The sequence below is a fragment of the Toxotes jaculatrix genome, chromosome 20, assembly GCF_017976425.1.
Source record: "Toxotes jaculatrix isolate fToxJac2 chromosome 20, fToxJac2.pri, whole genome shotgun sequence".
Taxonomy (NCBI): Eukaryota; Metazoa; Chordata; class Actinopteri; family Toxotidae; genus Toxotes; species Toxotes jaculatrix.
Genome location: NC_054413.1, coordinates 7,248,245 through 7,262,076, shown reverse-complemented (window position 1 = coordinate 7,262,076; position 13,832 = coordinate 7,248,245). Strand labels below are relative to the sequence as shown.

The window sequence follows — 13,832 nt, the reverse complement described above, 5'->3', positions numbered from 1 at the left end:
AGCTGATGTTGTATTGTTCTTTGTTTTATCTCCTCATCCACTGCAGAGTCGTAACACTGAGAGATGTAGGGCTCGGAGCACCTCATGCATGAAAACTCATATGCAGTTATGTCTCTTGTTGGGGTTGGTGTTATGGATATCAAATTTATATCCAGTGTAAATATAGAATAGTAAAAATATATAGCAGTGTATAATTTTCACCTCATATAACTTCAAAAGATTGTGATTTAAATACGTTAAAAGATTCTGGGATTGTAATTATTATTTGCCTATGGTTAAAAGTATTATCGGTTAACTATTGGAAGTACTTGAGAGTGGTCATGGATCCATGCTTTCATACATGGTGGGAATTAAGAGCTTGTCACACTGCACAGCTGACATTGTTTGTAAATGTGTGTGCACCATGTGCTCCGGCGGTTTCTCACGGTATTTACAGGGCAACTTTTGTTTGGAGTGAAGTGTTTGTAGTTTGGCACTACATACCGCAGCTTGAATGTTTTCTTTGGATTGGAGACTGCAGTGATTCCCAAGTTGACTAACGACTCTTTTAATTCTACGCAAATATTCAAAATGTTTTCTGATGCTGTCAAAAGTTGTTTGCCTCAGTAGTAATTGTAAACAAAACAATAAAGCAGACAAACAATTCCAGTTATGGTCGGACAAATAAACACAATGATTATTTTCATCATTATAACTATTCAATTCACATATTCAAATATGCTGTAATTTCTATGAAAATTGCAGGTTGTATATTTAAAGTCCTCTGTCTCAGTAGTTTGGATGGGAGCTATATCTGTGTCTTTACTTTAATGCACAGTTCTGGCTTCTATGAAGTCTCTCCACTGCTGCAATCTTTCTGTCAATACGCTGAGATCTTACAGCCAGTGTCTGAGTCACTGCAGAAATTTGTTTTTGTTTTTTTGTTATGCCTTATTTTTTTATTTTTACACCACTGCTAGAGCTACTTGCACCAGAGCACTTTCTCATACATTCTTTATATTCGCAGACATTTTTCTTTCTTTTTGAGATGATAGAAGATGTAGCACATATTTCTGCCTATGGAAACAACTTTTGCTGTGCATAGTCAGCAGAGACTTACCAATGTATGACTTAAAAAAAAAAAAAAAAACCTTTCGTGAAACAGCTGTTATTTCAGCAATTTCTTTATAATTTTGTCCTGCCTCTTTAGCACCATCTGTTCCTCACCAGCCACATTCTCAGTATGCAAATTTACATTTGCGACAATTTAAATCCAGTGCGTGCCAGAAAAAGTATAGCTAGATTCATATCATATGTGTTGGTGTTCATATCAATGCAGGCTCCAAATTCAAATTGTTGGTGTATACTTTCAAATATAGGATCTATGTGTCTCTGGTGAAAAGAACAGCCTATTGGGATTTGCAAACAGGAAACTGGAAAGATGAGTTACAGCTTTCCTCTTGTCCAAACTCACATGACAGGGCAAACGCAGTCCCTGTGAGACACTGACTCTCTTTGTCGCTATCTCTCTGTACTCCCCATTCCATTTCTTTCTCATCCCTTCTCTCTCTCTTTGCCAGAACAGCAAGAGAAGGAAATAGCACAGCATGAGCACAGTAGATGGGAGGAGTGTCGTTACTTAATTTATCCTGCCTGTTGAGTATATGCTTCTTGAGTACTGTAACTCATGAAGAAACGCATCCCAATGCTTATTAACTAGTGCTGCTAATCACATCCAGAAGATATTTTCTCCTCCAAGGGAAATGATTGCGAGGAAAATGTTTTGCCTGAATGTAAACATAATTAACTGCTACTTGTAGACTTCCTCCGAGGTAAGAAGATATATTATAAACGAGCCGTATGTGCAGGGTAGTTGACGTGCTGTGATGCTGCGATGTCTTCTCTTGAGGCCGCATGCTTGGTGTGCCTGCAGCAGAGCAAGCACAGCTTTATCAGCCCTATACTGATAACGAAACTACAGAGACACAGGCACACATGTGCTGTATGTGCACACACACACTTACTGCATCACTGCTCAAGGCCAGGATATTGTGCTTTTTTCTCTTTTCTAGGAGGCATAATGGAAATATTAGCTAGTAAGGAGGCGTTTATGGGTGCTTTCTGCATCCACGTGGGTGTGTGTTTTCGGTCTTTTTTGTACTTGTAAATGTGTTGGACAGTATATTGTAAAAGAACCAGCTACTTTCTCTTAGTGTTTTACAAAGGCTCAAAAACAATAACCTCACAAACATGTTCATAATAATAGCAACGTTTCCCAGAAGCCTGGATGAGTCGTCAGTGAAGGCCCTGTGCAATGTGCTATGTCATCCTGGAATATGTCCAGAGATATTTTAGTCACAGTGGAGCTCGGCACAAGGCGGTAGAGATTGTATCAGCACATAAAGAGCCCACTAACAGAGAGGGAAGCATAGACTTTGGTTTTGGGGGCTGGGTGACTGGTAGCAGCCACAACTCAATCTTACAATCTTGCCAGATTGCAGGAGATTGAGTTACTCCATTGTGTTTATCTTGTGTACTGGGTTTTATTGCATGGGATGTGATTTCCTTACAGAAAGAGAAACCCCACCTAATTTTGGGAGGTAACTGGGCCATGGGAGAATCACATACTATTGTGGAGGCTCATTACGGATATCTGTGACTCATCTATTGTCTCAGCCCTCATTTTCTGCAGTGGATACAAATTTCTGCAAAGATTACAGACCTTGCTCCTCTGTTGCACTTCGTTTCCTCTCGCAGTGCGTGCCTCTGGCTGTCCACTTCGACTCATTTGCGGATTTATCCATGTGAACTCACGGTTACAGAGTGGTTAGATTAGTTTGGACTTGATTTGTCTTGATTGAATGTCAGTGGGTTGAAAAAGTGCGTTGCAGTGCACAGGGGTCACATCAATTTAAAAATGCAAGAACATGAGAGCAGGGCTGGCTGACAGCAAAATATTTTCCCCAAGACACAAAGCAGGCCGTCGTCCTACTCACAAACACCCCCGCCCCCCCCGCGCCTCGTTTTCTCTTTGTTCCTCTCATCACATCGGCACTGAGAGAGACTGCCACTCTCTTCTATTCTCTTTTATGTCTTTCTCTCTGTCTCTCTGGCTGTCTTGTCCTGTCTCCTAGTCAATCTCTCACTCATACACTCATGAACTCACTATCTCTCCCACTCACACATATTCTCCAGCAGCACCAACTCATTCTGTCACTCTCATGTCACCACAGACTATCTTCCATCACGCTCAGGTAACTGGAACTCGCTCTCTTATTTCATTTTTAGTTTTTGCTCTCCCGGCCCTATTCTTTTTGCTCTACCCTCAGCTTGTAGTCCCATTTCTTGCTCTTTCCTTCACACCTTATCTGCCCTTTCCTCTTTCTATCAGCTTAGCTCGGTGACACAGCCTGTCAGCGTGGAATGTATCCCGTCAACTGAAGGCGATGTGTCATGTGCAGTGCAGGCCGTTTGTGCCTGTCACAGCCTGCCCCATCCAAGAGTTTTCCCCACAACACTGTGTGCTCCACCAAAACAACTACCTCCAGTGTAGTCCCAGAAAAGCCTTGCATAATAAAGACAGATCTTAATCACCTTCTTTACCTTTATCCCTATGCAATTTTAGCACAATTACAACCTCCATGCCTTTTTCTACTGTTCTGACAAGAAGAATAGGTCTGTGTGGTGGGTAGAAAATAAAAAGAGAAACTGGGAGATGGTGCTTGGAAGAGACAAAGAAACTAAGATATTACGAGGAGGTGGGAGGTGATGAAGACAGGAGGATCTGAGGGAGTAAGATTATGTTACGAAAGATAAAAAGGGAGTGAAGGGAGAGAGTTGTATTGAAGTGGAAGATGGCTGCAAAAAAGGACAGGACAGAGAAGATTTTGAAAAACAGGAACAGGAAAAATATTAGGTATAAAAAAGAAAGAAAGACAAAGATGGATGGGCTTAAGATGAAGGTTGGTGTAAAGGGAAGCTTTTAGGAAACAACAGGATGAGACAAAAGCTGGGTGGAGTAAACAGAGGAAGGAGATGGGGGCAGATAGTGAAAAACAAAAACAAACCAGGAGAAATGGCTCAGTGATGGATGGTTCGTTGGAATATGCCACAATGAGAATCAAAATCAAATTGATTGACAAGTGCAACCAAGCCGTTTACTTCTAGACACTTTCACAGGACAGGACATGCATATCTCACAAAATACCCTCTCTTCAAACTGTATACAAAAACAAGAGCTAAACTGAAACTTGAGGCAGTAACAAGAGGAGCAATGATCAGAGAGGGAGGAATTGAAACACTGTAAAGATAAACACCGGTAGAGAGAGAGATTGTGGAGGGAAGGCTGCCAAGACGAAGCTCTGCACAAACCTAAGTAGTCAGAGCGCTCTGATGAGAATCTCCTCTCTGTTGTGTTATTGCAGAGGCCTCTTAGTGAAAGGCTTTGGCATCAGCACACACAAAAGGCACACAGACACACACGCGGTGCACTCTGAAAGTGATGGACCATCTCAAAATGTCCTGAGCTTTGCAGCAGTAGTGCACGGCTATTAGAGTTAACTGCTGACCTGAGGGAACAAGCATCAACAGCCATCTTGCACTCATCATCACTTTAAACTCTGTGAGAAATTTTATACCCTCAGTGCACTGAGCTACTGTATAATTATAAATGACAGATTCTGGGTGACGTGCTAGGAAAAGGGATCAGAAATTATCACCATGTGACTTCAGAAGATGTGACAAAAAGGGTTAAGACACTCTGATAATGCCCTTGTTTTCCGATGAAGCGGCTCACCAGACTGTCACCAGCCGGTGCTGAGTCACTTTATTTCAATTCAAAGCAAGCCTCTGCTCTCGGCCTCTGCTCTCAGCCCCGCTGCTGGAGCACGCCCACAGCAAAGTGGGGTCCACACCTCGACAGGGTAATAATTGCAGCCACGCAGAATATCAAACATAATTGTGGCACGGTTTGTCATTTATCAAAATGTTTACCCAGCTGACATTTTCTTGGTGTGATGTGAAAGATGAGTATGATTTAGATGAAGCTATTTGAAAGGTCATGTTCAAATTGAGCCGAGGTCCACGCTCGCTTTCACTGCTAAGTCATATGCAGCACAAGACCGACTGTTTAAACAGATATAATTTAACATGTAGTGGAGAATCAAAGCCTTTGGATTTGTCATTGAGTCTGTACTTTTTTTTTTTTCTCTCTACAGAACAGGAGTGGATGCAGCCGAAAATCCAGAGGACCTTTCTTTTGAGGTAAAACACTTTATTGTGACTACTCAGTAATACATTTTTTATCAGCTCTGTTTATTCCTGCAGTCTTTGTCCTTTCTGGCATTTAAATGAATTTTAATCAGAACTGAACTGCAGTGCCACATTTTGCAGAGGCCCTTTTTTAAAGAATAGTGTCAGCACCATTGGCTTCTATTTACGGGAATGCATTCAAAGCATGATGTCCAGTTATCTCTATTGAACAATTTAAAAAGCATCCTAATACCTTGCAAGACATTCTTTACTGTCACTGTATGAGATTTGGTGCCTCCATTTAGCCGCAATGCATTTCAGAGTTATTGTGCAAGTATTTCTCATCAATCCCATTAAGAATCCTGAGCATTAGTACTACTATATTGATGTATTGATGTATTAGAGACAGACAGTATTTTTTTGTGTGCTTTAAAACACTTTACACAATTACCATCATTGCAATCAGTAGTCCCAATGATCTACTTACAGTTTGATTTGGTTTAGTTATTCAGGGGGATTAATGTTTCATGAAAAGCCCTTCCCAGTATACATTAAACTTTAAAAGTGAGGAGCTAATTCCAAAGAAATCTGAATAGAAAAATGGCAGCTGCTTATAGAAAACATTAGCATGTCATGGTGGATGTCACGGTGGAAGCCCATATTATTCACTGACTCACAATACTAAGCTCCACTGATGTATACAAAGTTTACTGAATATCATGCGGTAAGGTGTCCCCCAGCAGAGGAAGTGAGAGAACGATGGCCACTTTCAGTGACAGCAGAACTTCTTTTGGTTAGGAGCATTTTTTAATCACACACAGATTCATCACAGAAGTTGCTGCAGGCCTGTACCGCATCAGATTTTGAGTCTGCATGTGCTTGAATTAAGTTATACGCTATCGGTGGAGTTTTTTTTTTTTACATGTTATACATTGCAGGGATTTAACAATGTGTAGCATTTTTTCACATACTGTACATTGCAAGGATTTACAGTATATCCTGCCATCATTTCCCACCAACACATCATATGTTTATACGCTTTAATTTAGGCCCTGTTGTTTATTTTAACACCGTGTGGCATCAAAGTGAAGAAAAGGCTCAAGAGGAGGAAATGCACTTTTGCTTCCTGCTAAATGATAGTCTGTAGCACATCCTTGCTAGCAGAGAGGCGCTCTGACTGTGCCTTTTTGTTGTGCAGGCACATCCACCCACACACACGTACACCCCTCCCACCCTACCATCACTGCTTCCCGGCAGCTCTCCATCCCCTCTCTTTCATCTTCTTATATGACCTGACTCTTATCTACACACTGTGGATGGGACAAGGTCTGGCCAGCTCCCTGGCATTATGAGGCCAGAGGGGCAGACAGAATAGACAGCGTGGCCGGTAAAGATCCCAGTGGAGAGGTGGGGCTGAGCTCCAGGGCTCTTTCTTATGGAAATTGGTAAATGTAACCTTGCCCGGAGCGTGAGTCCACACAGGGACAGCTAGGGGCGTGTTCTTACTGTAGCGGGAAGGGATCTTAGGGGACCGTGCAGTTTTTGGGAACAGGATTTTCCTATATGAGCACAGTGCCCGAAGTCCCACTTGTCACAGCGGAGGTCATTGGATATGGCCCCGCTGACCACCCTGGGGTGCAGGTTTTCAGCATTTCCATCAGGCAGTGTATACTGCCACCCCAGAGGGTCTTTGTGTGTCAGTGAGTAACAGTGGTTCTCTCATGGTCTACAGGTTGCTACAGGGAGGCCAGACACAACACCAGGCCCATGGCACCGTCTGGACTACAAGTATCCTTTCACTGCTCTCTTCTCCAAAGCTCTTTCACATCTTGCTCGCACTCACAATGGTTAATGCACCAGTCTGTGGCAGCAGTATTATACAGTGAGTGCAAGGGGGGAAAAAAAGCAGAGTGCTTCCATTTCAGGGAATGTGAAGAAAGACCCTTATATACTGTGATGGCAGAACTAACAAGAAGCTTGTGAACTGCATTTTTTGGGTGGTCTATATAAGGATATGAGTGTATGTGTGTAATTGTATCAAAACAACATGTATGCATGTTCTCATATTAGCTTTCAGAATATGAAATGCATCTATGTTTGCACATCTAAGGAACAGGCTGATGTTTTTTGGAAAATACGAGCATATTTGCTTTCTTGCATCGAGTTAGTATGAGCAGAGAATGTGGTTAAATCAATTGAAAACGTGTCCTCTGCTGTGGAATTTCATGAGGACCGCATTACATTTAAGCTAATCTAATTTTACCACTTAATGGCCTCGTGACCTAGCCCGGTGCTTTGGTAAGGAGCACATCATTTTACTTTATGGACTCTATCTCCGCTGCAAAACAATGAGATTCAGCCCTGATAGTGCATTGATTTAGAGTATTCATTTAATGCATGACTTGTGACGGGTATAGTATGAACCCAAGTGCAGTACAAAACAGGCAATGAACTGATGATCAGTTAATAGGTTTATTAACTGGCACACAAAACAGTTCACGGGCTGGGCAGAAGACTTGGTCGAGGCAGGCAGAAGTTCAGTAACAGGGAGGCAGGCAGAATCAGGCAAACAGTCCAGAGAGAGACAGGCTGAGCTCGTGGTCGAAACAGAAGGCAGAGGTAATTTACCGGGGATCAGGAAAAACAGGCAGGTCGTAATCAGGCAGGGTCGGTACCGGGAAGACAGGCAGGTAAACGCTGGAAAGTCTTGCATGGCAGAGAACAATCTGGCACCGAGTGAGTGTGAGGCTGGAGAATATATACTGGTAGGTGAGCTGATTGGTGAGTGAGAGCAGGTGTGTGATTAGTGGGTGTGGTGTGAGCAGGGCAGTGGAAAAGTACTGAGTCCATGGCTGGAGCAGAGTGTGAGCAGGGCAGTGGAAAAATACTGAGTCCATGGCTGGAGCAGAGTGTGACAGAACCCCCCCCTCAAGGGACGGCTCCCGACGTCCCCAAAAGGTCCCATGAGCCAGGGCGGGAGGAGGGGGAAAACTGGAAGGTGGGCTATAATTCCTGAGAGGAGGACAAGGTCACCTGCAGATCTCCCGTCTGCGACAGGGAATCCTCCTCTGGCTCAGGAGCTAGGGCAGCAGTAGGGCCAACAGCACGCACCCCTCGACGAGGGAAGCCCCCGACCATGCTGTGAGAGGGCTGGTCTGGATGCTGCCGATGAAAGTCACGGAGGAGCTGTCGGTCCAAAATGTGACGAGCAGGAACCCAAGATCTTTCCTCTGGGCCATAACCCTCCCAGTCAACGAGATACTGAAGGCCTCTGCCACGTACACGGGAGCGGATGATGCGGCGCACAGCATAGGTGAGTCCCCCATCAATGAAGCGAGGAGGAGGCGGCGGAGGAGCAGCAGGCACCAGAGGGCTCTCCCGGACTGGCTTGACCTTGGACACATGGAAAGTTGGGTGAACCCTCATGGACCGGGGAAGCTTGAGCCTGACTGCCACAGGATTGATGACTCTTTCGATGGGGAACGGTCCGATGAACTTGGGAGCCAGCTTGTTGGACTCCACCCGCAGTGGAAGGTCACGGGTGGAGAGCCAGACCTTCTGGCCCACCTGATATTCTGGAGCTTGGGAGCGACGACGGTTGGCAGCAGAGGAGTACCGGCCTGCAGCTTTCAGGAGGGAGACTCTAGCTCTGGCCCAGGTCCGATGACAGCGATGGAGGAAGGCTTGAACTGAAGGGCAAGAGGCCTCCTTTTCCAGGGCTGGGAAGAGGGGTGGCTGATAACCATAGGCGCACTGGAAAGGAGACAGGCCTGTGGCAGAGCTTGTCAATGTGTTGTGAGCATATTCCACCCACAACAGCTGCTGGGACCAGGAGGATGGGTTCTGGGACACAGTACACCGAAGGGCTGTTTCCATCTGTTGGTTCATTCTTTCGGTCTGGCCATTGGATTGAGGATGGAACCCTGATGACAGACTAGGTGTGGCTCCCAGCAAACTGCAGAACTCCTGCCAGAACACGGAAGAGAATTGGGGTCCCCTGTCTGAGACCACATCCACAGGAATCCCATGGAGACGAAAGACATGGTCAAGAAGTAGTTGGGCAGTCTCTTTAGCTGATGGAAGCTTGGGTAAGGGGACGAAGTGGGCCATCTTAGAGAAGCGGTCCACAATCGTAAGTATGGCCGTCTTCCCCTCAGATGGTGGCAGACCAGTGACAAAGTCTATAGAGATGTGTGACCAGGGACGATGCGGCACAGGAAGTGGCTGTAGAAGACCAGACGGAGCCTGACGGGAAGATTTGTTCTGGTTGCAGGTGGGGCAGGCATTGACATATTCCCGGGTGTCCTCCTCTAACGTGGACCACCAGAAGCGTTGCTGGAGGACGTCACAGGTTCTCTGGATCCCCGGGTGACAGGAAAACTTAGAGGCATGAGCCCACTGGAGTACTTCTGACCTTAGGGCTGCAGGGACATACAGGCGATCTGGGGGGCAAGCACTGGGACCAGCCTCCCCCTCTGTAGAAGTTCTCACCCTCTCCTCGATCTCCCACGTCAGGGATGCCACAACACAAGGAGACGGTAGGATAGTGTCTGTAGAGATGGATTCGTCCCCTTCTCTCTGAAACTGGCGTGACAATGCGTCTGGTTTGACATTGCGGGAGCCGGGTCTGTAGGAGAGGGAGAAATCAAACCTGGTGAAGAAGAGGGCCCATCGTGCCTGTCGGGAGTTGAGTCTCTTAGCAGTTCGGATGTACTCCAGGTTTTTGTGATCTGTCCAAACTAAAAAGGGCTGCTTAGTCCCCTCAAGCCAGTGTCGCCATTCCTCTAGGGCCAGCTTGACAGCCAGAAGCTCCCGATTGCCAATGTCATAGTTTCTCTCAGCAGGTGAAAGACGCCGAGAGAAGAAGGCGCATGGATGGAGTTTCTGGTCACCAGCTGCTCGCTGAGACAGAACTGCACCCACTCCAACATCAGAAGCATCCACCTCCACAACGAACTGCCGCTCAATGTCCGGGAACTGGAGGATGGGTGCTGAGCTGAAACGGTTCTTCAGAGTCCGGAAAGCAGAGTCTGCACCGTGGGACCAGCGGAAGGGACTCTTGGGGGAGGTCAACATGGTGAGGGGAGCAGCAATGGAGCTATAGTTCCGGATGAAGCGTCGATAAAAGTTTGCAAAACCCAGGAAACGCTGCAGTTGCTTACGGGTCTCAGGAACTGGCCAGGACTTTACCGCCTCCACCTTAGCAGGATCCATCTCCAAGCGTCCCTCGGCCACAATGTAGCCAAGAAAGGCCACTGACTGGGTGTGGAACTCGCATTTCTCAGCCTTAACAAACAGCGAATTCTCCAGGAGGCGCTGCAACACAGTCCTGACATGGTGAATGTGATCCTCAAGGCAGGTGGAAAAGATAAGAATGTCGTCTAAGTAGACAAACACATATTTATTGATCATGTCCCGGAGGACATCATTCACCAAGGCTTGGAAGACGGCGGGGGCATTGGTGAGACCGAATGGCATCACCAAATATTCATAATGTCCGGTGGGGGTGTTGAAAGCAGTCTTCCACTCGTCCCCCTCCCTGATGCGTACGAGGTGGTAGGCATTACGAAGGTCAAGCTTGGTGAAGATCTTGGCCCCTTGGAGTAGCTCATGGGCAGAGGAAATAAGTGGTAGGGGGTACCGGTTCTTGATGGTGATGTCGTTGAGACCCCGGTAATCGATGCAAGGGCGCAGGGTCTTGTCTTTTTTGTCCACAAAAAAGAATCCTGCCCCTGCAGGAGATGAGGACGGGCGTATGATTCCAGCAGCCAGAGAGTCATTAATATAGTTCTCCATGGCCTCCCGCTCTGGACCGGAAAGAGAGTAGAGACGCCCCTTAGGAGGTGACGCGCCAGGCTTCAGATCAATACAACAGTCATAAGGGCGGTGGGGGGGCAGCGAGGTAGCTTTGGCCTTACTGAACACTTCCCTGAGGTCGTGGTAATCAGTAGGGACTCTGGCCAGGTCCGGGCAGGTGCTGGGGAGCGTAGTCTGGCGAGGCATCAATGCATCCCGAAGGCAGACCTGGTGGCAGAAACTGCTCCAGCTGAGGATAGTGGCTGTGGTCCAGTCGACATGCGGGTTGTGTTTACGGAGCCATGGGAAGCCCAGGATCAGAGGAATGTTGGATGAGGGCAGGAGAAGAAACTGGATGGTCTCATGATGGTTACCAGAAATCAGCATGTGAACAGGGGCAGTCTGGTGGGTAACCGTTCCCAGAAGATGACCATCCAGGGCCCTGGCAGGAATCGGTGGGTTGAGGGGAATCCCCTCTAGCCCGAGTTGCATAGCCAAGCCCTCGTCCATAATATTGCCATCGGAACCAGAGTCAATGAAGGTGGCCAGTGTGTGGGAGTCTTCAGAGAAAAGAAGCTGGACTTGAAAGAGGGGGCGTTTAGTCTGAGAGGAAGATTTCACTCCTGCATGACTCACCAGGACTTCCTCATTCACTGGGGAGCTCTGCCTTTTAACGGACAGAGAGAGATAAAATGTCCAGCTTTCCCGCAGTACATACAAAGGTTCCCCATCCGACGACGCTGGCGCTCCTCTGGTGTGAGTCTGGTGCGACCCAGTTGCATCGGTTCTGGGTCAGCAGAGACAGGTGTTGCAGGTGAGGGCGGGGACGAAGCGGATGGGGACTTCAGGTGGTGAGCTGCAGTGGAAAGTGCAGGATTCTGTCTCCTCTCTCTTCTCCGGGCCCTGACACGGAGGTCCAGTCGAGTGCTGAGCTCGATGAGTTCATCCAGTGTGGCAGGTAGAGGATAAGAAACCAGTTCGTCTTTGATATATTCTGCTAAACCATGCAGAAAGGCATCCCGGAGTGCAGCCAGGTTCCAGTCACTCTGACGGGCCTTGGTCCGGAAGTCGATGGAGTAATCTGCCACAGACTGATTCCCCTGCCGTATGGAGAGTAGCTCAGAAGTGCCATCTGGACCCGTAGCTCCCAGCCCGAAGACCTTGCACAGCTCCTCCGAGAAGGCCTGGAATGAAGCACAGGCAGGAGTCTGCCTCTCCCACTCTGCAGTTCCCCAGAGGAGAGCTCTATCTGTCAGGTTGCTGATGACGTATGCCACCTTTGCTCCCTCAGTGGCAAATGTGTGTGGCTGTAGACTGAACAGCAGAGAACAGGAAGTCAGGAAGGGACGACAGAGCTTGGGATCCCCATTGTAGCGCTCTGGGGCCCCCAGCCGGGGTTCTGATATCATCCTTGGCAGAGTTGGAGCTGGAGCTGGAGCAGGAGCAGGAGGTGGAGGTGCTGGTGCAGAGACTGTGGCCACTGGAGAGGAAAAAGTGGAGATCAGCTGTTGCAGTTGAGCTGTGAGGGTTGTGATGACCCCGGCTTGGGCCTCCGCCGCTTGTCTGGCATGGGCAGCAGCCTGCTCCATACGTTGCTCATGAAGCATGAGCACTCTCTCGATTCTTTCAAACCGATCCCGTGGTGACGGTGGTTCTGCTGGGTCCATGACTGGCCAGATTGTACTGTGACGGGTATAGTATGAACCCAAGTGCAGTACAAAACAGGCAATGAACTGATGATCAGTTAATAGGTTTATTAACTGGCACACAAAACAGTTCACGGGCTGGGCAGAAGACTTGGTCGAGGCAGGCAGAAGTTCAGTAACAGGGAGGCAGGCAGAATCAGGCAAACAGTCCAGAGAGAGACAGGCTGAGCTCGTGGTCGAAACAGAAGGCAGAGGTAATTTACCGGGGATCAGGAAAAACAGGCAGGTCGTAATCAGGCAGGGTCGGTACCGGGAAGACAGGCAGGTAAACGCTGGAAAGTCTTGCATGGCAGAGAACAATCTGGCACCGAGTGAGTGTGAGGCTGGAGAATATATACTGGTAGGTGAGCTGATTGGTGAGTGAGAGCAGGTGTGTGATTAGTGGGTGTGGTGTGAGCAGGGCAGTGGAAAAGTACTGAGTCCATGGCTGGAGCAGAGTGTGAGCAGGGCAGTGGAAAAATACTGAGTCCATGGCTGGAGCAGAGTGTGACATGACTGTTTTAATATTTATATCAGTTGTTCTTTTTTTTTTCTTTTTTTTTTAAGAGAAGTGCATTTAAAGTGAATAACAGTGAGGGGAAAAATGTATGATTAGACAGTGTTGGTAAACCATTAACCACTCACTGTGGATTGGGAAAGCTCCAAAAGTGAATGTTCAGCATCAAAGATTAGCCAAGACTGAACTCTGTGAATAGGGAAAAAAAGATCTTTGCTGTGATGAAAGTCTTGAGTCAATCAGTTTTCCTAAAAATCAAAATCTCCTTGTTAACCTTTTCATAGTCGTAGGGTAGTTACAACAGACTGCCCAGTAGCAATAGAAGCATGCATCATAGTTTGGCCTGTTGAATCATGTACCCCACTCTAATTAGATGGAATGAAGAGGATGAGTTTGAGGTAATGGCTTCTGTATGTACAGTGCTGTGGTAAAGGAATTTCATAACCTTGACGCTGTAAAACCTTGATGTTGTGACATTGTTCCTTGCGTCTCATCTTTAGCTTAAACAGAAAATATGTGAACCACTATGTTCAAGTAATTGTTGAATATTCAAAGGGATATTTTCATATATTGTTGCTTTGCTCTAATGTCGAGAAAATATTCCT

At 46.9% G+C, this 13,832-nt stretch overlaps 1 protein-coding gene across 1 annotated transcript in view; it reads left to right on the top strand.

Annotated features, from left to right (window-relative positions):
• LOC121200751 (sodium/hydrogen exchanger 9-like) overlaps window positions 1-13,832 on the top strand; it is a 60,455-nt gene that overhangs the window by 39,640 nt on the left and 6,983 nt on the right. The window contains exons 13-14 of the mRNA XM_041066232.1: window positions 5,196-5,241; window positions 6,962-7,017. Of these exons, the coding sequence (XP_040922166.1) occupies window positions 5,196-5,241; window positions 6,962-7,017 (102 nt within the window). The remainder of the gene's footprint in view (window positions 1-5,195; window positions 5,242-6,961; window positions 7,018-13,832) is intronic.